At 38.9% G+C, this 25,308-nt stretch overlaps 1 protein-coding gene across 1 annotated transcript in view; it reads right to left on the reverse strand.

Annotated features, from left to right (window-relative positions):
• LOC139732823 (NACHT domain- and WD repeat-containing protein 1-like) overlaps window positions 1-25,308 on the reverse strand; it is a 97,397-nt gene that overhangs the window by 12,297 nt on the left and 59,792 nt on the right. The window contains exons 3-12 of the mRNA XM_071643665.1: window positions 23,943-24,902; window positions 19,875-19,960; window positions 13,640-13,756; window positions 8,757-8,856; window positions 7,797-7,899; window positions 5,808-5,959; window positions 3,597-4,875; window positions 2,669-2,823; window positions 1,277-1,438; window positions 264-413 (exon numbers count right to left, since the gene is read on the reverse strand). Of these exons, the coding sequence (XP_071499766.1) occupies window positions 264-413; window positions 1,277-1,438; window positions 2,669-2,823; window positions 3,597-4,875; window positions 5,808-5,959; window positions 7,797-7,899; window positions 8,757-8,856; window positions 13,640-13,756; window positions 19,875-19,960; window positions 23,943-24,054 (2,416 nt within the window). The 5' untranslated portion in view covers window positions 24,055-24,902. The remainder of the gene's footprint in view (window positions 1-263; window positions 414-1,276; window positions 1,439-2,668; window positions 2,824-3,596; window positions 4,876-5,807; window positions 5,960-7,796; window positions 7,900-8,756; window positions 8,857-13,639; window positions 13,757-19,874; window positions 19,961-23,942; window positions 24,903-25,308) is intronic.

Genomic DNA, 25,308 nt, shown 5'->3' on the forward strand with positions numbered 1-25,308 from the left:
CATGAACTCGTATGAGCGTATAGTGACAGAAATGCTGGTCAACATTTCTTTTGGTGATGAATGCAAGTAGAATCAACTTGCCCTCTCAGACGATTCCAACAGGTAATTAGGCATCTATCTTCAGATCATTCAAGGAGCATTTCCAGCACTGCAGATTCTGACATGCTGCATTCTGTTCCCAGCTCCTCCTAATGAGCAATAAATACATTTGAGCAATTCAGAGCTCTCCACCTTCACAATTAATGAAGGTGCAAATTATGTACCTGCATTCGCCAGGTGGTACCACAGCTCGCTCAGTCGGCGCAGGTTGTACTGTGTCTTGCCGTACAGCAGGGGCTGCAGCGAGATGTACCGGCACCCATCCACCTCTTCTGAATCCTCCATCTTCCTGTCATCTCTCTCCCACTTCTTTCCTGTAGGAGGGAACGATACCACCGGTGGCAAGAGGAATTAGAGGATATGATTCTATTCAAAGTACTTAGTACATATGCATGACAGATTGGAATACATGGTATAGATATATTGAAGGTGTCATGTCACTTGTTTGTTTCTTTGTTTGTTTGTTTCATTTCCATCTGAGAAGATGGCTGGATATCCCATATTCAGCTGCGATAGCTGGTCTTCCATCGGGTCCAGATGGATGTGAGGCGGGAGCACTTCACCTGATTAAACACCCTGCTCTTTGCAATGAATAACACATGATTTATGAGTAGAAAGAGAAATACGAACATAAACAGGATGTCGAAAGTTTACTTCACACATTAATGTAAAGCCGACGCTTGCTTAATAGCAAACTACTCTACCATCATGCATAATTCTTGTTTGCTCCTTACAAGCTAACTCTCATGTGTACAAGTAGGGAATTGAGCCAAATACTTAATATGTTGCCCAGTTATACTCCATTACATCTACACGGACCTTGCCTTACTAAGTGATTATTAAGTAAAAATCAACACTGCACTTCAATGCGGATGGTTGACCTAAAAAGATGAAACTTCAGTTCTTGAAATGTAAATTTATATCTCCATTTCTTTCTCTTCTCTTCTCATGCTGACACAACTTGCAGGACACTTGTTGGTTTCAATGCAAAGCACTCTATCCTGGTTGTGCTTGGAATTTGTTGCCGCTCTGCACATCTTTACGCATAGGTGGCCATGTGGCCTTTGTTCCAGGCTTTCAGACATATACATACACAAGCAGAGCACTGTGAATGGCAAGCTGAGAACAACAAAGGAAAATATTCTATGTTATGCTAGAGGAGGGAGTCACATTGTACCTTTCGTCCAGGTCTCCAGGAAAAGACTGGCAAGGTGTTTGTGTGCCTTGATGCTCTCCGAGTTGGAGCTAAGGTAGCGTTGCTGGGCAACCTTCTGTATCACGGAACTGGACCAGGTCATGAGTGTCTTGTTGTCAAGGTTACGAATGGCTATCAGTGGACCTGGGTGAAGCGATAAAAAATAAAAAAAAAAACTTTAAAATCAGAAAATAACTCAGCACTCTGTACATCCAAAGATATGCACTTACAAAACAAAATGAAAACACATCTATGGGTACTTTCTCAAATCTGATGAATTCTGAAAGTGGAGATATCGAAATTATTACACGAAACTGCAAAATGATGTAATATATATAAGTGTCTCAGAGTCAATATCTGTGACATATTCTCTAAAAATATATAGATAAAAGTTTACACTCGTGATATGCTCAACAATTTCAAATTGAATCTATTTTCGTTTTTTAATTGACAGAAAAAAAAAATCATCCAGCATTTCCCAGTCTCAGCTATTTCCTTGATGAGCTGACGTTACCATTACACTAACCCTTGGGATGACACCCCCCCCCCCCCCCCCCCCGCCCCTACACACACAAGTTGCAGAGACTCCAACTCTCCCGTTTTCACCGAAAGCCCATTTTTGCACAATCTCCCATTCTCCAGGTTGAGAATTGATTTCTCCCGCCCTGGCTCTGTGTCTCCCGGTGGAAAGGATTTCTTACTTATTTCTATTGTATGTTGACAAAATAAACCTCAGATAGCACCAGAGAACATCTAGAATCCTAGGAACTTCGCGCTTTGCACACATCAATTTGGAGTCTCCTGTTTGCTAGGGGTTTTGGGCGGGAGAATCTCCAGATCAGAAGGTGCTTGGGGTTGGAGTCTCTGAAGTTGTCATAAAGCAACCACCTATATAGATAAGTAAACTGTTCACAACATTAAGCTACGTGTGACCATAAGGAACGATGCTAATTGTTGGAGTGATAATGATGGCCATTTAAGATGCTGGCCACTGAACCCCCCCCCCCCCCTGACAACAACAACAATAACAACAACAAACAACCCCCTCCCCCCCAAACAAAAAAACAAAACAAAAAAAAAACAACAACAACATCCAAAATGGCCAGTAGTACATACATATGAATCATATGAATTACTGGAACATCAATGGAAAAATTGTCAATATAAAGATATACTATTTCTTGACAAATTAAATTACCAATATAAATTACCGGAACATCAATGGAAAATTTGTCAAGAAATAGTATATCTTTATACTGAGATGAATTTGTGCAACACTGTTTTTTTTTTTGTTGCCATCACTTTCTGATCTTGGTGTGATTTGAGACATAAGGTTTTTAATTCATTTATTATTTTTTTGTTTTGTTGACTGACCGAGGTCGATCCTGATGTTGATCCAGACCCTGTGTGGGAACCGGAGGACCCGGGGCAAGGTGTGGGGATAGACCAGGGCCAGGAGCTCATCGTCACACGAGAGGAGGTCCATCAGCTCGGCTTCCGTCAGGCCGTAGCGGGCCGCGGACAGGTACCTGGGTGGGCATGGCAGGGAATGCAGGCAACTGACTATTGCATCACTTTGAACCGAGTGCAGTTCCACTCTCCGAGTTACAACTAAGCAGCATCATCTTCCACCATTAAAAAAGTTCTTACTGCTCACTTTAATGTTGCTTCAATTAGATTTCTCTGTCTTTGTAGTAGTATCAGTGACACTTGGTTTAATAGGATGATTGTTTTTAATAAATTGTTCACTTTTGGGATTCTTTCTTCTTTTCATTATAAAAGAAGCTCCTGCATGACGGTAACACCTGACACTCACTTTCTGAACTGAAAATGAGAAGCACTACCCATTTGTGGACAACCTTGCATTCATTTCAATTATCAAAGCTACTATGAACTCAAAGCAAAGAATACAAAACTTGTGATATCCAAAGAAACTTGAAAGAATAAAGACATACACCATGAATAATATTAATAGCGAGGTGTGATAGGGAAAACATTACTCTACACACCATATTTTTCACAAGTATAATATTTTGTGAATTGAAATTGGTACAACAATGCCTGAGCACTGAACTTGTGATCAAGAATCGCAGTAATGGAATGAGAAATATTTATCATCCATTTTCAGGAGAAGAGTTAGTGATTTCCCCCCACCCAATGGTGACAATATTTTTGGGAGTTGTTAGGTTCGCAATTATCAGTCAACATGCAGAATTGGCACAAATAAAAAGGCACCATGAACTATACCACGTTTGCAGTATTTGATGTGAGAAAAACCTGATCAAACAAGTGGAACACTGACCTTAAAATTCGAGAGGTGACCTCAGGGCCATTTCTCTCTTCAACGTGTTGGAGCAGAATGCTGGCTGCATCCACGGGGGAGGAGATGGGGTCTTTCCCGTTCCCTGACGGGTTGATGAATTGAGTTTCCCGGCAGAGGAGCTTGGCAAAGATGGGCAGTGGATGCCTGGCTCCCGCCCTCGTCACGATCTTGACTTGCTCTGGAACGAGGAGCCTGCTGTTGTCGGTGAGAAAGAGCCTCACCATCTCGGACAGCTCGCGGTCGTTGAGCGATGTGACGCGGATCAGGTTCGCCTCATCTGCGATGCGCTCTCGGAACAGCTTTAATGCCGGGCTGTCAGTGAGGGCGATGACGATCGTCGTCGACGCCTGAAAGTTTGTCGGCAGCCAGTCTAGATTATCGCCTTCGAGCTCCTCGACAAATTCTGCCGGGAAATCCAGCACAATGCACAGCGGTCGGTTGGGGGAGGGCAGTTTGTCAATCAAGTTCTTGAAGTACGGAATGAGCTTCTCCAAGTCTTGCGGAATGTCGCCAAATTTACTCTTCTTGGGTTTGTACACCTCGTATACCTGGTGGCACACCGATTCCAGCATGTCACGTACAGTCCTACAGGTAGTGGTGGCCCCAAGGAATCTTGGCACAACAATGACAGAATCCCCTAACCACGTGGGCATCATCTTGACGATCTGGGACGTGACCACTGTCTTGCCGCTCCCTGGTTCTCCGTGCAATAAGATGGCGTTGTACGCTTTGTCTGACTTCCCCTGCGCTTGTTTAACAAGTCTCTCAACCTGGTTCACGACCGAGTCGCGTGACACAAACCTTTTGGTGTAGCTATCAGCCACTTGCAGGTGGGACAGCACCTCGCTGGTCAGGCCCGCCCCCTCCTGCATCTGAAGGTTTGACTTCTCCTTGACCACAAACTTGTCCACAAGCTCCTTGACCTTTGTGGTGAACTGCCCGCAGAACTCCTTTAAGTACTGTTCGTGCTCCTCGCAGGTGGCGGGGTCGATGCCGTTGGCCATCCAGGGGATGCAAAACTTGAGGATGTTTTCCTCCGGCAGCATCGAGGGAATCTTCGTGTCTTTCAGTGCCTTGATGCGCTCCTGGGCCTTCTTGTAGATCTTTGGACGGTTGGGTTTGCGGATGTCGACGTAGTTGTGCATCTCCAGTGACTCCACGTTCTGCGGGAGGTCCTCGAAGGAGCGGTACATGCAGATGCATCGCTCAGCGGAGCCCTCGGTCTGGTACACAGCACTGGTCAACTCATTCTCAAGGGCTGAACAGAGAGATCAGAGGAATAAGAGATGGATGATGATTGTATCTCCACGTAGAAACATCAAGGTGTATTTGTGGTATGTGAGATGGGTAGAATACTGGGTGGTCTATTTTTATGCTCACTCTTTCCCCCAAGTACCCCTTGACCAATGCACATTAATTTGCAAGCTAGTGTATTTACTCCATACAGTACAGAACATTCTTTTTGTTTCATTATCACAATGGGCAAGTGAATGAAATAAAAATGACAAAACAAGATACAAAATGGTTTATGAGAAGATAATTAACTCATAATTTTGTAGAATGAATTTAGAAAAGTAACAAAGTAAACCAATTTGACTCATTATTGTGTCCTGAAACTTGTCCTTATTCCTTGTCAACCTGCACATTTCTTAACCCCAGTGACAAAGTTATTCTGACAAAATACAACATGGTAGGAAAATAATGAGAGACTCACAACTATTTGACATGCAGAAGATAACTGTCTCGGTCATGTAATTATGTTATCACCTACTTAACTCTTACCTCACTTTTACTTCAACCTACTCCACCTCTATTACAAAATGTATGCAAACATATACATGTACTATGCAAACAAGAATATCATTTTGAGGCATCCATAGGTTGTCTTGAGAGATAATCTTGGAGCACTAAAAACTGTCACCTTATCAACTGTCCTGACATCTGTCAAGATATTCGAAATTCTCTAACTGTTCCCTTTAAAGTCTTCCTCACATAAGGGAAATATTAGTAAACTTTCCCTTTCACAAGCATTGTTGCGATTTCACAACCACACTGTATTTACATCGCCTGTATTTACACTGCCTGTATACAAATTTATGGTTCTGGTTTTGAATGGCTACAAGGTCCTCCTATAAACATCCAGGGATGGACTTTGGACTTGAGACTTTGAACTCTGGGACGTTGGCCAACCTGACATGTGGTATTTGTGGAGCTGCTCCTCGTTGAGGAGTCCCTCGTCGTGGACGTACTCCGCACACTGCTGGAGGATCTCCAGCAACGCATCGTGGGCCTTCTTCCACTTCAGCAGGTCCTTCTCGTTGAGTTCTTTGTTTTCTGGGCTCCTGACAATCGTAGAAATTGTGATGATGATGTTGAAGAAAATTGTGTTAATCCTGATTAAGTTATCATGAAAACAGAGCAAGATGATAATAAAAAGAAACAGCTACAACACAATAACAATGATGATGATGATAACAATCATCATCATCATCGTCATCATCATCATCATCGTCGTCATATTGATAATGATAATAATGATGGTTGTCACCATCATTATGAGTGATGATAGCTCAATAATAAATCAAGTGACTGTGTAATTCAACACCATCACAATGATACATAATAAACCATTATAATAACACTTAGGGTGTCATCCTTTGATAATTTGATGCATTCGACATGTATTGGTACAGTAAACATGGAGGAGCAGTAACTGTGTACACACAGGGAGACAAATGTACCTATTAAATAATATATTTATATAACAATGGTACATGTACATTTATGTGAAAAGATCTGATGGTGTACAGCTTGAATAGCTAGAAACTAAAAGTAAGTCTATGGGGATATAAATTTAGCTACATTATTAGATACCAGCAATTCGAAACATGGGAAAATACACAATGCTCAATGAATTTTTACTACTGGTAGACATACATATGGGTAAATATATATATAGCGATAATATGAAACATGAGTATAGCACTCAAGATTTCCATGTGAATGGGATTGCAGTTGTTTTCTTCTCCTTTGAGAACATGAAGACTAAGTGAGTCTTAGTCTTAGTTAGCGAAGACTAAGTAATTCATGTGAGTTTCAAAGATGTGAAAGTGTTATACAATAGAATGGACACATACATTGTACATATGAAGAGTTTGTTTGCAAAAACCGATAAGTCAATTTTTGAAGATTTTGAAGTACGATCTCTGTCATAAAGCACAAAATAATACCTTTTAAATGATATATTGGTCACTACATAAAAAGGTACATTTTTGAAGTTATGGTCAAAAGAAGCAAAAATTTTCTTATTATTCTCTCATATTTTTCTTGACCTTTAATGGCAAATATCTCCATTTGGCAAATATGGACTTATCGGTTTTTGCAAACAAACTCTTCATATGTTGCCGACTCAGCAGTGATCTCACAAAGCTAGTGCTAGACTTGTCATGGACTCATTGACGAGCATCAATCCATATTCACATAGCCTGCCCACCAATGCTTTAAAGGGTGTGTACAGTTCTGGTCGAGGTGAGGATTTAGCATTAAACGTTTTGTCAGAAATTCAGAAACCACTCTATACTCTAACCACTCTAAGAGCATGCAATTCTAAGGAGTATTAAAAGTTTATTTGATGAAAATCGGTTTTGAAATGGCTGAGATATAAAAAAACAAGGTGAAACAAAGAGATCCTAATAAAAGGCGTGGCCTGTCAACTTTATTATTATCATTTTTTTGGATATCTCAAGTATTTCAAAACCGATTTTCATCAAATAAACGTTGAATCCTTCTTAAAATATCATGCTCTTTCATATTTTATAAGAGGTTTCTCATTGTCTCAATTAGGAATGTTCAAAACATGAATCCCCACCTCAACCAGTACTGTACAGTCCCTTTAAAGCTATCACACATAAACTCATAAGGAGTAAATAATTGTAAATTATGCATTTGCAATCGCTTTCCCCACATACATAAAAAAAAGTTTATATCTATTTCGATCACAGCCCCTTGTTGAAGTCGCACAGCATGACAAAATATCATTTAGTGAACTGCACAGAGATAGTGCACTCATTCTCCCGTTTTCGTTTTTTTTTCTCCATCCTTTGTTACTGCTACAAAAAGGTCACGTGGGCACAAGTTGCCCTCACGAAAGAACACTCGACCGAGATTCGGTGCACTCACGAGTCGTAGTAGTATTTGAGTTTGGACGAGATCGGCTGAAGTACGTAGACCTGTTCCACTCCATCTCCTTCCTGGATGTACCACTCGTCCAAGACGTTGATATCTTGGAGGAAAATAGAGATATAGATTACAAAGAATCTGCATTCAACATCTCACATCTGATTGGAGTAAGGGCTGAACTTCTTGGTTTTTTTTAAAACGCCCTCCGTACACTTGTACATCCATCAAATTTCTTGAATCTAGGGCACGATGCCAGGAGGATGGGTGATAGACTGTACCCCATGTGGAAGATTGACATTTTTAGAGAATTACAGGGTGTTTATTGAATTAATTGTAATCCACTCTGTTGGAATGCAGAAGGTATCTTCCAAGTTCCTTTATCTGGAGGACATTGTGCAATTTGACATGTACACTTCCCTTGGAAGTTGTTACATGTAGTTCAAACCAACATCATTTCCGTTCAATACTTTCATTGCCGTTGTGCTCTCACAGGCTGCATGCACACAGTCTGTTGGTATTCGTAGTACGTAGCTCCCCTTTTGTTAATGCCTTCAAAATATCCATGGCATTTCTTGTGAAATTGTTTGTTTGCATCATAATAATCATTTTTCAATAAACATGTTTCTCTGTTATACACAAAGAAGTCAAGAGGTTTTCTGATTTTTGAAAGCCATTTCATTAAATCACATTACATAGGTATTCACCTTCAATTTGTCTTCCTAAAAACATGTAGGCCTACCTGTTGAAAGATTTTGAAACATACCCTACTTAATCACACTGTAAACACTGTTATTGAACAAATAACGAAAATAATCGGAAGATCCTCTAATGACAATTCTTTTGGTGGGGACAAGGGTCAGTTAATCTTTCTCCTTTCCCCACCCCTTCCTCTCCTGCCAAGTAATGAGATAAAGGCAGCAAGATATTCAACATCACAGTTGTATATGCCAGGGTCCTCACCTTTTCCAGCCTCAAATGCACAGTCCCTTATGTGGCTGAACTCTGTCGCGTCTATCCTCGAGGGCAGCACGTAGTCTCCGTACTTGTTGCCAATGATCGACTGAGGAGAGCGGATGTATGGAACAACAAATTATATTTAATAGTAGCCATCAGTGACAGCAGTCCGACCAAAACAACAATAATAATAATAATAATAATAATAATAATAATAATAATAATAATAATAATAATACTACTACTACTACTAATAATAATATATATAATAATGATATATATATATATATATACATATATATATTATAAATATACATGTATATAATTATACATATATACATGTACATATTAAAAAAAAAGGCTACTAAAGTTCAGATACTCATGAATTGTTTTAACCTTTCTTACTAAATGCATACTCAAAAATTTTGTTCACTGTACATTCTAAAGTTATGTAATTTCAATACATCTTGATTTTTGCGAAACTGTGATGTTTTTGCTAACAAAGGGCAGATTTGCTGCAATTTGGACCATGGAATTACTAGTATTTGACATCCGGCACCTTGCGAACACTCATACTTTCAATGTTCAATTGTATCTTATGAGCAGATTCAGTCGATATCTTGTAACAACAAACTGTCAGATCACACACAGTGTTCCTGCCAGTTTTGATATTGATATTTTATCATTAATATTATTATCATTATCTTCTTCTCTTTTTTTTTTTTTGGGGGGGGGGGGGGAGGGTTCTGTCACTATCATTGGTAATTGAAATGACAAAAGATCAAAAGAATTATTGATTATTGGTTATGAGAGGAGTATTAAAGCTATAATCAAACATCAACATCGGCAAGCTGCATTGATACACAGACACGAAATACATTGTATACTGTAGTTGTCCTGCAATATTTCATGTACCATTTCATGTAGTGAGGACGTTTCTATACATTTCATGCAAGTTTGGCCTTAATCAAAAGTCGGGGTGTTGTCGATGCTCACAGGGAAAAAAATAATGTATTATGCAGCAGTCTGTTTCACAGGCTGGTCTTGTAAAAGTAATAAAAAAGATATAAAAACTTGCAAAAGCATGAAGCCCTGACCATAAAAATTTGCAAATGATCTAAAAAGAGGGAGTGAGTCATCCTCATGAAGTTTTACTACAAAGACTTTAATGCATTTATACAATAGCTGGCTGGTTACAAAATATTAAAGCAAAAAGTTACAATACATTTATATGCATCTAATGAACTCATAAACATCTTCCACACTGATCCAGCCACCTCATCAGGCCTGTCTTAAATCACAAAAATTATGGCATAATATAGAGTAGATGTCTCTAGTGCTGCATAAATTTTTCACCATTTCCTTAAAACCATCCATTACACTAGTACACAATCTAATGATTCCGGATGCCCAGCCAACAGCTCACAGATTACTTTAGAATAAGAAAGGGCATGGCTGTTATCAAAGCCACGCGGCACAACTTGTATCTTTGTTTTCCTGGATATATTTTCAGGATATACACCTCATCATTCACATGCCTAAAAGTACTTTAAAAGTTTTCTGAGGAACAGAGGAAGGGAAATGAAAAGAAAGCTACTTATGATACGCATTAGCAAAGATTAGGAAGGACATAAAAAAACACATAAAAACTAGCATGAAAATCAACTTCGCTTCCTGCATCAAAATACAGTATATATATATAAGTGTGGGGAAACTATCCAAGTTTTGTCTTTGGTTTTCCAAAGTCTTGATAAAGGCATCTTGTAATGGATATATCATGAATCAGCTAACATGACAATCCAATGGTCAGTCTGCACCATACCCTGTTCAGAATTGTCTGAATTATAATTTCTTGCAGATATAGAAGGTGTTAATTCATGGTAATTTTAATACGTGAATCTGTTGCACCGTCTCAAATCTTTAGTTGGCAGCTTTAGGAGAACACATCGTCCTTCAACGGGTTTATTTTGTGTAGTTTCGCTTGCCACAAATAGCCGGAATGAGCCGTGTCATTAGCAAAACCAAACCTAGAACTTACGGAGCATGCCTAGCGCTGCACTGTCATGTGCCATGAACACAAATATATGCAATTAAGGGGCAAATGCTTGGAGTAAGTAGATAAAGAACACTGGCATTACAGGGGAACTCCAGTGCAATTGAAAGTCAGTCTGAAAAGAAGGAGCACACTTTTCTTAGCACAACAATGAAAATTTAATCAAAATCAGATGAAAAATAGGGCAGTTATAACATTTCGAAAATTCACTAATCTTTCTCAAAACGTTTTTTGAACAGTCAATGTGAAAATACAAATACAATGTAGTGAAAAGATGATGTCATCCCCTCAAAACTTGTGTTATCGTTTGTGAATAAAATTTCAAAATTTTTAGCTTTTCATTCAAATGCGACTGATCATTATTTTGAAGTTGAATACTCAACAGAGAACGAATTATATTTTGCACTTTTACAGCAGAAAAATTTGATTTTTGAGATTTTTTGTACACGATCAATGGAAAATTGTGAGGTAATGACATCACCAGCTCACTCATTTACAAGTGTATGTATTCATTTCAATTGCTCAAGAACCGTCACACAAAAATTAGCAAATCTTTGAAATGTCATAACTTGCTTACTTTTAGTCCAATTTTGACCAAATTTTCACTGTTGTGCTTGTCACAATTTACTCTTTCTTGTCAAGCTAACTAACAACTAGCCAGGAATTCCTGTTATATGGCATGACAGAGCTACAATTAGAATAATTCTTCCTCCAACTCAAAGAAGAAGCAATATCTTCTGTCAAAGGATGTGTGATAGTACAAAATTCTTAACATTTCTAATGTGTGAGTCATGAAGGCTACACTTCTTTTGAGAAAACATGTAACATGTTGGATTTCTCGTACAAAACTTATGTACGCACTGCCATTGGTGCAGAAATATATTAAGGGAAACTCTATTTTTGTAAACACTGGAATTGGAACTTTTTTTTTTTTGGTGGGGGGGCGTGATTGCTGTGAAGCCAATAAAAAGATTCACATGTCAGCACATGTGGATGTCAGCAGACGAGGCTACACCGCATGAAAACATGTTGGAAGGAGACAAATAAAGAACAAAGAAGAAAAAAAAATAGCCCTCAACCTCCTTGCGTGGGTACCCATCAATTTCCTGCATCTCTCCCTGCATCTTCTTTTTTTTTTCGTTCTCTCCATGTAATTACATGCCCGAAGTGAAGCTGAGTGGACCGCAAGAATGAATACGCGGACATCTGTTACTGAAAATGCCAAAGAAGAGAACGCATCACCCACCATCAACGTATGGACGACATGCTACAAATCAGAAAAAAAAAAGGCCAGGACAGAGTTCTCATGTTTTTACATCTCGCAGCCTGCTGCCTCCTCTAAACTGCTCAGGATTGGCGAGGGCCATTTTGCATACTGCAGACAATAAGGTTGGGTGCATGAATTTTTATTTCCCCCCCCCCCAAGTTCTGTTCATTTCCTTGACATCTTTGAGATGGGGAATCGTGACCTTGAGGGTGGCCGTCATGTAAAGTCGTCCCCTGACAAATGGCGTACACGATGTACATACAAACATTTACTTGATGCATGTTGTGTACCAACTCTCACCTACAAGCGTTAACATACTGTTTCTATCTGCATCACAGCACCTTGTTATTTAAGGGAAAATTTAATCTACAATGCTTCAGTACCACGTGATGTTTATAAAAATAAAAAGTGGTACGAGACATCACATGAATCTGTATGGTTTTCACAGCAGGAAGGGATCATATTACATAGGCCTACTGATCACATCAATAAAAGATGTGTTTATATTTTGTCATATTAAAGACAAAGATATTTTAAAACAGACTATCAAAACATATGAATATTGACTTTGTTTATATATCTGCAGTACGAAGGAACCAAAGGCGCCATTGGTTTTACTTATTGCAGGGTGACTGTGTACTGCAAGTTTAGAGTACTACAAGGCACTGCCCCCATTTCTTCATACATATACAAGTACTCTGGTTTTCATGATGTGAATTATCATAAATGAACTTATTGAAGTCTAAAATGACTAGCTTTGCATTTTCTGGGTTGCTTGGGGTGTTTCTTCTGTCACTTTTTGCCTACAGGTACGTTCAGTTTACATATTGCTCCATGATTATTTGTTAAATATGGGCAGCAGTCATTAGCTGAGAAATCTATGATCAATTTCCTTCTCTGTACCCACTAATGACGTCACATCCGAATGCTGTCTGCTTTTCATCGTATGAAGGATGTTAGCCTCGCGAACAGTATGTACTGGCTTTACGGGTAAACAGACAAATAATTAATGAAATGACTGTAGGGCAAGGCTGAACAAATAATTATCATGAATAAAAACAAACCATTAATAGCTTTCAGGACTCTAAAAAAGATATAAACCCTGACCACAAACTGAAGAGTGTGCTTATGCAGCATCTGAATTGTAGCTTATTTGTATTATATGACTGATAATATTTTTGAAAGTATCCAACATTACATTTCCTGTGTTTCTCTCCTTGCCAGACACAATTTCACTCAATCTTCTCTCTCCTCCAACTCATTCCTCCATCTTTTCTTTCTCTTGTGTCCCTTGCTCTCGCTGTCATTCTTTCGTTCTTCTTTCAGGGCCCATCTCAGGAAGATGTTTACAACTGTTGTGAGTTGCACGCTGAAAGTCGTTACCCCAGCAACAGCTGAAATACTCGCCTCATCAGATAGCCTGTTTTCCCCGCCGACTGCGATGATAACGGCAATCATAGCAACTCACAATACTTGCAGACATCTTCGTGTAAATGGGCCTCCAACTAAAACAGATCACTTTATATCACCCACACACGTCCCTCATGCCCCACCCACGCCCGGCCTTACCACAAAGAACGGTCCAAGGGACATCTTGTGCGCATCGCTGATTTCCTGGATGCGTAGTCCGGCCATCTCATGGTCATTGGTGGACGTGTTGGATGGTCCCTGGTGCATGTCCACCAACTGGTCAGCACAAACAAGAAGTGGGAAAAGAAAAAGAAGAAGGAGGCCATCTTACAGGGTTGATATCAAGGACAGCCATGATGTAAAATGATGACAGATGCAAAACACCAGTTCCTGATTTAATACCAAGTTGCAGCATTAACCTTGAAGTGGATCATATAACTGTGTGTTGCAGTCTATGTCATCTTCATCCTGTATCACCAGGCGGTGCTTCTTCATAAATCCAAGCTTGCTACAAGCTTATGTAGACAGGCAGGTAAGCTGCCAGCTGGTAGCAATCTCCACAAGCTTGCCTGCCAACAATTACCAGATGCAACACTTTGCAAGCTGACAGGCTCAGTGAAACCTGCAATTTTACATCAAAGTTTCATGTACACATCAGACATTGGGTTTTGAAATGAACAAAATCTCCTTTCACAAAGTGCACAGCAATATAATGTTTAATTTGCATTGAGAGTAACGGAGCACACGATATGAGCTCATTGTCATGCATAAATTTGCGGAGTGCAAAAACTTCCTATAATTTTACTGCTTATGAGCAATGTTCACTTACTACACTTTGTTTCAGTAGTTTTAACTTGTTACATTTGCACTGCTTACTAAAACACACACATTATTGATTAACAAATCAAGATCATATCCTGAAATAGATCAAGGTGTGGCGTAGCAGGTACTGCAAACGTAGGAAATTTTTCACACAAGTGATTTTTGGTGCTTAGTCAAGTACGATGAATTTTCATGTTTTTAATTCTGTGGATTCACAATATGAATTCACATTGTATACGATGAGCTAAAAATTGCATGCTTTTATTTTTGTGTTATAGTTTCATGTCACATGAAATGCGTCAAAATTTCCACACTGCAAATATGTTCCACTTTTACAGTGGGCCCTAATTTCCCATTGATCAGGCTAGCCCCTTGCACGCTATGCATGTGATCTACTTTTATCTGTGGAATAGCAAAGTTCGGCAAGTCTTGTACAACCCACAATTTCCCCATCTACATGGCATCCAGATCTAGGATTAGCATAAAAAGCGAGAGCTTCAGAAACAGCACTCAATCAAGTAGAGCACTGTTTGTCAGTCCTAAATGGCAAGCCTCTCTACTTTGATATGCAATGTCTGTCTTTATACATACTTTATCAACCCACCATCCTGATTAGGGACTAGAAACACAATGGGTCGGTGGCAGGTTCATACAAAAGTGATCTGGGCGTTCAAAGCAAAAGTCATGAATATGGTGATTGTGTTATATGAAGCTACAGTAAGGATACACAAATAGTTAATCATTCATGGCAGATGGCACATATATGTCCCATCTAACGTTCACTGAAATGGTTAAATCATGTAACTCCAGCAGATTTTGCTTCCTTTTTCTTCATTACCCAATCAGAATATTTCTAATTTTTCATACATTGCGCAGTTAGGGTAGCAATGATCTAGGTAATGCAAAAATCCTGTGCAATTTTGTTTTTTATTTTTGCCTTATAACTTAATATCATCAATACACTATAGTAATCACTGAAATGCAACTCTAAGAATTTGATTTTGCACACAAAGCTCAAATGAAGCACAGTAGTATTGATGTACATGTGATAAACCTGTAGCCCTCTTGAATCTTCAGAAAGCTCTGATATTCAATGATAGTCCCACAGGCAACAGAGTACACATGCCTAAAGCATGCATGTTAAAAAAATAATGATAAACAATTGCTCTATGAGTTTATTTTTGCACGCAGCAAAGTCATGCAGTTGCATGTTTATAGAACATTCACGCACACAATCGTGTAATGTACAGGAATAACAGCGCATAGTTTTTCGGTAATGGCTGATCCATTAAGAGCAGTTCGCTCTTTATCTCATTTTTGACATGTCTCCCTGGCACTCGCCCACTGATTCATTACGCACTTGCCGCAGAAGACTGCCTATATGATGTTAATTTCACACGCTTCTGCATACCAATCAATTAAGGATGTGTTCGTTCGTGCTTGTTGCTCGCACTTCAGGCTGAAAATGATTGAGTGCCAGAATGGCGCTATTGATTCATTCTTGATATAACATAGGCTGACAGCAAAGTTGGGATTTTAAAGGTATTGTCACATTTTTGCAAGCTCCTGAGACATTCACACGGAGTTTACACACACATACACATACAAATGTGACCCTGCACCACAAAACACACAAAAAGTCGCCAGACATGGATTTTTAGTTAAGGACAGATTCTGAAAGAGCAGACTCTATGCTTTAAAATTATGTATAACTCAATTCAATTGGATTCTCCTAATCTATATAAATATTGGAAAGAAAGCACACACTCAGGAAAAGTGTGAACTGAGAAAAGAGGCTTTGAAGTACAGTGTGTATTCAAGCGCTTTTAATCTCTACCAAGCCGTGCTGCCTGTGTGATGAATGGGACAAAAACAGGAAGTAAACCACCGGAGTAACAACAATGAAGGGATTATCAAATTGAACTGAAATTTAAGATGTCTTATTAACACACTCTGTCCACAATTAATGCCAACTTTCAAAGCAGTAGCGTTATCCCTTCAAAAGTTATTAGAGTTGAAAGTGAAGAGTGTGCGCAAGGTTTCTCAGAAATGAAAATTGGACTCTAAAGACACATCTAATCACAGCATTCTACCGACAATGTTCGAGATAAACTGCTAAAAAACACACTTTCCTGACCGTTTTATGATCCCAAATTTCAACATAATGTAGAAGAAGACTTGCTCTTTTAGAAAATATGAAAAAGTCAAGATTGGCTAGGTTGACCCATTTCACCTATTTCCAGTCCTCACTAAAAATCAGTGTGTGTGACTTTTTGTTCGTTTTGTGATGCACGGTCACAAATACTATCAGGTTGCCTAAACATCTAATTTGTCAATCGCAACAGCATTCTGTAGCTGTACTCATTCTCTACACCCTTTATTCAATTGCTGTCTGTTTAATATGATGTTCATCTCACAAAAATGTTTCACCATCACCTCTAACTGAAATGTTTAACACATTCATTGTGGGCGATTCAGACTATTCCTGCTTTAAAGTGGCAATGATATTCGTCATGCTTTGTAATGTGCCAATCAAGTTCACTGATAACACCGATAACATGCAATAACACTATGCATGAGAAATGAGTCCATTATATCATGTGCATAATTTTCTCAGTGAGGCAGATTAAGACTGGGATGATGTGTTTAATATGTGTAGGTGATTATCATCAAGTTCACCCATCTCTAGCCCCTGGATGAACCCGGCACTGAAATAAAAGCATGACAGCACCAAGCACTGTCACCCATGGGGCAGGCTGATGGGCTTAAAGGTTGCATATCGAATCCCTTTTGGAAATGTCATGAAAGTTTGCATGGTTGAAGAATAATGTCTCCCAACATTATGTGTCAAATCCTATAGTAATACACCACAGAGTTTGAAAAAAAAACCACTAGGGACTAGTCTTCAACGAGTTAAAAACTACCACAGCAATGACCAGAAAAAACCTTGTGACAAGTTTTGAGAAAATTGACTTTGAAGTTCAGAAGCACGAGATGTGTAGATAGGATACCAAACTTTTGATTTCTGAACACTTCTTGATTAGCTTTTAAAGCGAAAATTTTCCTTAGGAGTAAACACACATGTGTGCAAGTGTTTGACGAGGGTCATGTGTTTCAAATGTGTGTTTTCTGATGCAAAAATAAATTGGAAAAAAAAGCTCCTGATGCCATTAAGGTTTGAAAATCAACCCCGCCTGTTGAGGCCAAAGGCAAATGGAAGTAATTTCGTGACAGCACAGAAAAATGTGTCGTATTACAGGCATGACTAACCCTGAACTAATACTGCGAGTAGTTCATATCGGCTGCCATGGATTTCTTTGATATTCATTCTTGCATGAAGTTGCAAAATACTTCACACTCCTGGAGGTTTTTTTCCATTAAAATTTTGAAGCTCAAAAGAAATGAACAATGTGTTTTTGTCCTGTTTTTCTGGGTCAGTTCTTGTTTTCATTTGACAGAAAGTAATCCTGAAGCAATGAATTAAAACAAGTCAATATTTTGCTCAAAGTCTGCCAAACAAAATTTGCACACCGAGGAGCGAGGTAATTGAAAGTAATTTTCAGACACAAGCGAAACATTTCTTAGTATCCGCCACATCAAACTTCAACCGCATAATGTGAGAAGTTCACACGCTCATTGCCTGAGAATTTCTGACTCCCTCTTCCGCACAGTTGAACGACAAAATTCATTTATGATCATACTAGCTCAAAACAAATGAGAAAACCTCATTTCTTTGGCAGGTTTTCTGGGTCATTTCTCTCTTCCTCTTTCTAACAGGGCATAACATATCGGAAATGAATAAACAACTGCTGTTGCAATGGTCTACCCAACAATTCTGCCTTTGGAAAAGAGCTAGGCGACTGATCAGAAAAAGTCACTGTGGTCATTTATAGTGAAACGAGTGGTATAACCAGCATGCTGAATTTTGATTGAATGCATTGTTCAGTTCAGGCCAATTGCAACATTTCTTTCTCATTTCCAGTTTCATGCATAATGCTGCAATTGTATTCCATGTATTTAATGACACCACACATCCAATTCACAAACCCTTGAACTTATTCTGTATTCTATGTCCAATGCTTTTTCGCTACAGCCACTGGTATTTTGTTTGAATTCTATGTGTTACCCTATATCACAAGAAACCAATAAAAAAGTTTTTCACATTGGAAATCTTATTTAGGGTCAAATTCTGAAAGAGGAAACACTATGCTTTGAAGAGATTATATATATGACTACAACTAAGATTTGATGTTCATAATCCATCAAAGCAAATGACACAAACATATGCATGGATGAAGGTTACTTTGGATAAAAAGAGCTCTGGAGTTCAGGGTCTGCTCAGGAGCGCAAGGTCATCCTCTATTGTGTGTGGAACAACACAGGGATTTAAATTCCATGGCAACTATTTTGAAGGGATAATCAGATTAATGTAAGATTTGGTATACCCATACTAACAACATTTCATTCATGATCACATCAAAGAATTAAAGCTACAAATGGCTGTAAACTTGAAACTTTGTTGGGTTTTTCAGGCTTACTTTCAAGCAATTAAGGGTGAAAAATGGAGGAGAACAACTTGAGACAATAGATACATCAGTCCACAAAAATCATTAAAAACACCACTTAAATTTATCTTCTTGCTTTCAAATTTTGAGTCTTGATAGAAGAAAAAGGGTAGCTCCTGTATGCCAGAAAACATCATAATAAAAAAAATAATAATTTGAGCTGTTCCAAACTGCTATTTTCAGGCCTACTAGAAAATCAGTCCTCGCGATGGATATCATTTTCATCATCACTGTTCGTGGGTCTTTCTGCTTCTCCACACAGGTTGGGAGAGCCACCATAGTATTGTCTTGCTCAATAATGTGAGCTGTGAAAGGGGACTATTGTGAGTCTACTGTGATGATGCTTACTCTACTGTTGTTACTCAATGGTTCATTTCATCTTCATGGATAGATATAAGCTTTAGAAAGTGCATTTCATTAGGTTGGAAGTAGTAATGAATTAAACATTCCAAGAATAATAACTTAATGATATGTCCAAAATGTACACATCATACAAAATGAGTATATGGTCCTATGCCATAAGATTATGACAATGAAACTGTAAAGAAAAATAAACAATTTAAATCATCAGAATTCTTTTTACCGCACTAGTGATGTATTTCATACTGCACGAAACATTTAGAGGAGAGTGCTCAGTGTCAACAAAGAAATACTGACGTCAATGGGTTAGATAATGAATGCACTCGGCATGATCATTGTCGGCCAATTTGCATATCAAACCAACAAAATGGCCTCTGGAGGGAATTCTGCTGGGAAACAAGATACGGAGCGGTTTTCCGAGAATACAATCAAACAAATACTCGACAATGGATTTCCAGCAATATTCCCAAAACTCAAATTTCCGAGGAAAAGAGGAAGTTAGAATGAGATAGAGAAAAAGAAAAAAAAAACCCATCAAATGAACCACAGTAACAAGAGTAAGGACAGGAAATTCATGAAGTAGATATCATGTGTGGCTTCTGTAGGAAAATTTGAAAAAAAAACATTTAAAAAGATTGTCTATTTACCTGGAAGTCAAGACCATACTGCTGACAAAATCTTTGCAATTCTGGAACGGCATCACGAAGGAGTGTCAGCCTCTCCTGTATGGTATCTGTAGAGGGCAAAATAAGAATAAGAGCACAAAAACCTAGAGCATCATTGCTTTACACAATAAAAGAAACCAAAAAGATGACAATGATAGAGTACTTCAACTGCAGTGCCCCCCTCCCTCTGGCAACGGTTGAGGACAACATCAAGAATCATTATTTTTGAAAATTGTAAGCAGGCTGCAATTTTTTTCTGACAAGTTACCACATGACATGTAAAAAAACAACAAAAAACATCCAAACTACAAATGAACACTTGTTCACATTACTGGAACAAAATATTAAAGGCTAGCGATAAATCTGCTTGAAGAGAACACTTGATCTTTTTTTTTTCTGAACAATCTTAACTCAACATAATGCAGTACCTAAAATAAATGTAAAGGGTGCCCTTACTTCTACTAATTTGAAAAAAAAGGAGATAGCTAGACACAAAGATGATATCAAGAGTAACACCATGAGGAGAATACACTGGCTGCACTCACAGGGTTAGATTGGCAAACACTTTGATACTGATCTCTCTTTAGCAGGCATGCAGGGGTACCACACATGCCAGCCTGATTAGATTGGAAATATAATTGTTGTCATGGGATTTGGGTAATGTTCCTGGAGTAGCAGCCAACTTATTGAAAAACTACAAACATCATTGTTCTTCAGCACATTTTTAAAAAAAATAATATTCTTTATTTGAGTTTCATTCAATGTCAAATCCATATTGACAATAAAATTAATACGCCCACCAAAAAAAAACAACAAAAAAAACAGCTGTATTCTTCTTTCTTGTGCTGCTAAATCATTTTTCAAACATACAGTACGATAAGAGAAATGACATGAAAATCTGCATAATTCTCAGAAGAAGCTATTTTGATCAGCCTAATCAAGCCAATCCGAATGTGCCTTATCACTCACACACCGAATAAGAAATGTGTGCTACTCAATCACTTTTTAACTTAACTTCCTTCTTTTTTCTTTTTTTTTGGCAGAGCACACGCTGTATACATAAATATATCAGATAAAGTATAACTCTTCAAAGGGAAAAAAAATTCTTGATCAACTTGATCAGATTGCTCAATATCCACTTCATAACATAAATTCTCTTACACTCTCTTAAGAATACAGCATTTCCTGAAACATATCATAAAAAAAATCCACACACACACACACACACACACACACACAAAAACAAACATGCATGCACACACACACAAACAACAACTCAAGCTTGACTTTGTACAGAAAGAGAAAGTGCACAGCAAGATAAGGACGCAAAAAACAGAAATATGGAAATACATAGCAGTGAAAGTGAACAAGAGTGAGTGACAGAAACTAAGTGAGTGAGACAAGGGCTGCGTTGATCAACTTTCCCACGTTTCACCGCATGTCAATACCCACAACGAGAATGGGTTTGCCAACGCATTTCCGATTGTGTTTCTTGAGTTGTTGCATTCATCAACTCTGATGTGAGCTGATTGGGAGGCCTTGTCACTGCACAGCTCCATTGCGCAGTTTGACCTGAGGAGCAGAGATGTGTAGTTGGCAGTGGTTGGTGTGGGCAGGTCCCACCTATAAACGCATATCAAAATGACTTTGCAGTCATCAACTCTACAGAAACACCTTTCTAGATAAAAAACGTGTTTGCGCTCGCACTTTTTTCAGCATATCAGAAATGCATTTCTAACTCCATAATCCAAACAGCTTTGCAAAAATCAACTCCCCAAAACTCCCTGAAAAATGTGAAGTGAGCTGATAAATGCACACAAAGAAAGAAAAGAAGAAGAAGAAGAAGAAGAAGAAGAAGAAAGAAGGACGGAATAGAAGAAAACAGATTTTTGTGCCCCATTTTTTTTTTTGTGATGCCCCTATCAACGGAATTTGGATGCAGAAAATAATGGTGGAGACAACACCGTCTGACTACAGAGTAGAAATTCTGGGATCACGAAAAGACATACAATGTACAATGGATGATAACAACAGAAGAGAGAGAGAGAGGGGAGAGAGATAGAAGAGAGAGAGAGGAGAGAGAGAGACAGAGAGAAGAAAAGGAAGAAAAAAGAAGGGGATGAAAGGATTAGAAGGGAAAAGGGGTAAACAGCTGTCGTAAAACGGAAACAGAAATCCAAAGTCTTCCTGGAGGCGACAAGGAGTGAAGAGTCACAAAGGCTGGGATCTTCAGATGCCAGAGATAAAAAAGAAACATACTTAAAAGAGGTAAGAAATAAAGATGAAGGTGAAGTTTGACTACCAGCCGTTACCCTGACAACGCACCATCCGCAGCCTGTCAGTGAGGCACCGTTTAGCCAGCAGCGAGATCAGACCAGGCTGTGACATCAGTCTACATCCACCATCCAAGATGGTAAGATTCTTTGTTATCTACTCATCTAGCAGTCTCCATCCAAACAATGCACATCAATCCAGTAAGCTCACTCTGGATTATTGAACACAATGATGTCACATTTGAGCAAGCACCAACAACAAACAAACAAACAATCAAACACAAGCATTACAAAATCTAAAGAGAATGCTTGAAAAGCTAGAAATACAGTTCAAAAGAAGAATGCAAGAATATTACATGTAGCCATATTGAAAGATATAAATGAATAAACTCCAAAAGCAAATGAATAAATAAATAAATAAATAAATGAATAAATAAATAAATAAATAAATAAATAAATAAATAAATAAATAAATAAATAAATAAATAAATAAATAAATAAATAAGTAAATGAATAAATAAATAAATAATAAAATAAAAGAATAACACCTCAAGGATATGTTACATTGACAGTTCACTAGAAGAATACAGAGCTTTTGTATTACATTAAAACAAAACAAAAGATATTCACAAAAAAAAATAATCCTAGAAAAAGCCAGAAAGAAAGCGTAACGGCATTTTAGGATGATACCACATTTGGAGACATCATGAGAGATACAATACATAATTATATAATATAAAAATCATTCAAAATCTATACATAGACCAAGAACTATCAGGGACACGAGTGTTTCAGGCTCTGCTCTGCTGTAGCAGTGATTTGGCCGTTTCCACTACCATGATGTTTCATTTTCCAATGAGAGAATGTATGGGGCTATCCTTTGTCAACACCTGTAACCAACCCCCACATCTGTTGATTGCACACCTCAAAACAGGCTAAAAATAATCTTACCGAAAAGACTGAAAGTCATGATTGATGGCATGCAATTAAACAAAATGTCCACTTACACAGACCTCAGATTGAGAAATTAAAATGCCATTTAATGTGGACACTGCCAATAAAATCCATAAGTTTCCTCAAACACAGAACAGCTGCTAGCACACAAGCACACGTAGAGGTGTGTGCCGCTGCTGGCATTTTGTCCAATTTAAATCAATGAATTTGTGTTGTATGCTACACTTGAGGAAATTTATACTCTTAAAGAAGTTCATCTCCTGAAAGAAGTTTATACTCTTCATTGTATGACAGGTGAAAGTTCAGACTTGAAACTTCATTTCAGACAACATATTTTTGTCCAACAGTCTGAAAGTCCCTTTTCCCATTGTCATTTTTACTCTTCTTGATTAAACTGACCACCAGAATCTGCAACAGCTAGACTGACCCATGAATAAGAGAATGAAAACTTATTACCTCCGACACCCCTTGGGATAGTGTCATAAATTTAAAACTGAACAAATCAGCCCGAGCATCCCTGCTGAAAATCCCAAGCAGATCACAAGCCTACTTTAGATAATTATGATAATGAAAAATTGAAACTCTGTTTATCTTTTTACATCCCTATGGAAGAAAACCAATTAAGGGTTCCATCCCTGCTAGAAAAAAAAAAAGTGTCAAATTGAAGCCAAACAAACACACGCAAAAATTCTGCAATACACACACACACACACACACACAAAAAGATGACACCCCCTCCCCCTAAATGACTAATCTTATCAGAATAAAAACAGAAAGTTGGTAAAATTACATGTATATGGAATGCCACTTGGTCACTACTCACCTGACTTGCAGCAGCTGAGAATGACCTTGACTACCTTTGAGGTCAAAGGTGGCAGGCTGGTCAGCCGGCCAGTGAAGATGTTGTCCATCTCTTTTGCCTTTGACAGCGTCATTTGGTCGGGGCCAAATCGGCTGCCTGACTAGCTCCGCATGAATAAACAGTCCGCTAGGGGTCTAGAAGTGCCGAGGTCACTGAGTCTACTCGTGTGGCAGTAAAGCTCATATGAGGATATCCTTGGAGAAATGCAAATTTAAGACCTGTGCGTAATCCTCAGAACAAGCAAGAAACCGAGTGCAAAGATTGATCCTCTCATTGATTTCGTGAAATCTTAACATGCTCGCGTGATGCACAAGACGGTGTATCATGTAACTCTGCCCGCGATGTCTACGATCTCTCGGATGTGTCCAAAGAGGGTGCCCATTTGGCCGAATCTCCACATGTGAACTCGTCTCCGCGTGTCACATGTTCCATGTCCACAGATGAGAGGTTGTTGGTGTCAGCAGGGCAGGGGTCAAAGTGTCTCACACACGTAATCCAAATATCCAACAGCATTTGATCCTCCTGCCAAGATGCGGAAATATTGACTCCCTCCAAGTTTGGCAGAAGAGGCTCGAAACGATTCCTTTTATTCCTGTTAAAGAATCTGCTCTTGCATGTAAGCAGCCAAGAACTTAATATTCCCCAAGTTGAGCCTTGTTCTGGGTCAAACAGCTCCAAATATTTGTCTTCATATGATCCAATTATTTCCTGGGAGTGGGGCTCAGTCAGTACACGTAACGCATCTCTCCTCCATCCAACTGTTGGTAATGAGAACCTGGCTGCAGATGCTCTCCACAGAATACTACCGTGCTGCCGTCCCGCGAGGCCGTCCACAACATCACGCGCTCATCGACGCACGCCCGGCAAATTATCTCGGCAGGTCGGGCGGCTGCGGCAATTTTGTCGTGTGTGCGTTGGAGCCTGCAAGAATGGGAAGGACGAAAAATCAATCCATTAGTGCTCTTAATACTGGCGAAGTGGATTCCAATGAGTACCTGCCAAAGTATGAAAAGATGGAGACTGGATGGATGACAACAAGTACTCAAAGAGATATGATGTCCGTGACACCAGGCTCTCATTAAGCATTTTATCACTCTTACAAAACATCGGTAAAGGCATTCAGTATTTGCTGGAAGACAACATCTCGGGTGTAACTGCGCCAAAATATTGAACACACACACACACAAAATACGCTAAATGAAGAGCGTGGGGACCGGGAGAACCATCCGTTGTTTCTTGATCAAGTAAATGAAGCCTACATGGACGTGGACATCCTCATGTCAGGCCCACAGAAGGAGATGAATCGGGGAAGAGTAAGAGAGAGAGG

The sequence above is a fragment of the Diadema antillarum genome, unplaced genomic scaffold (assembly GCF_040938485.1).
Source record: "Diadema antillarum isolate AM-2024a unplaced genomic scaffold, OU_Dant_1.0 seq00000451_RagTag, whole genome shotgun sequence".
Lineage (NCBI taxonomy): Eukaryota > Metazoa > Echinodermata > Echinoidea > Diadematoida > Diadematidae > Diadema > Diadema antillarum.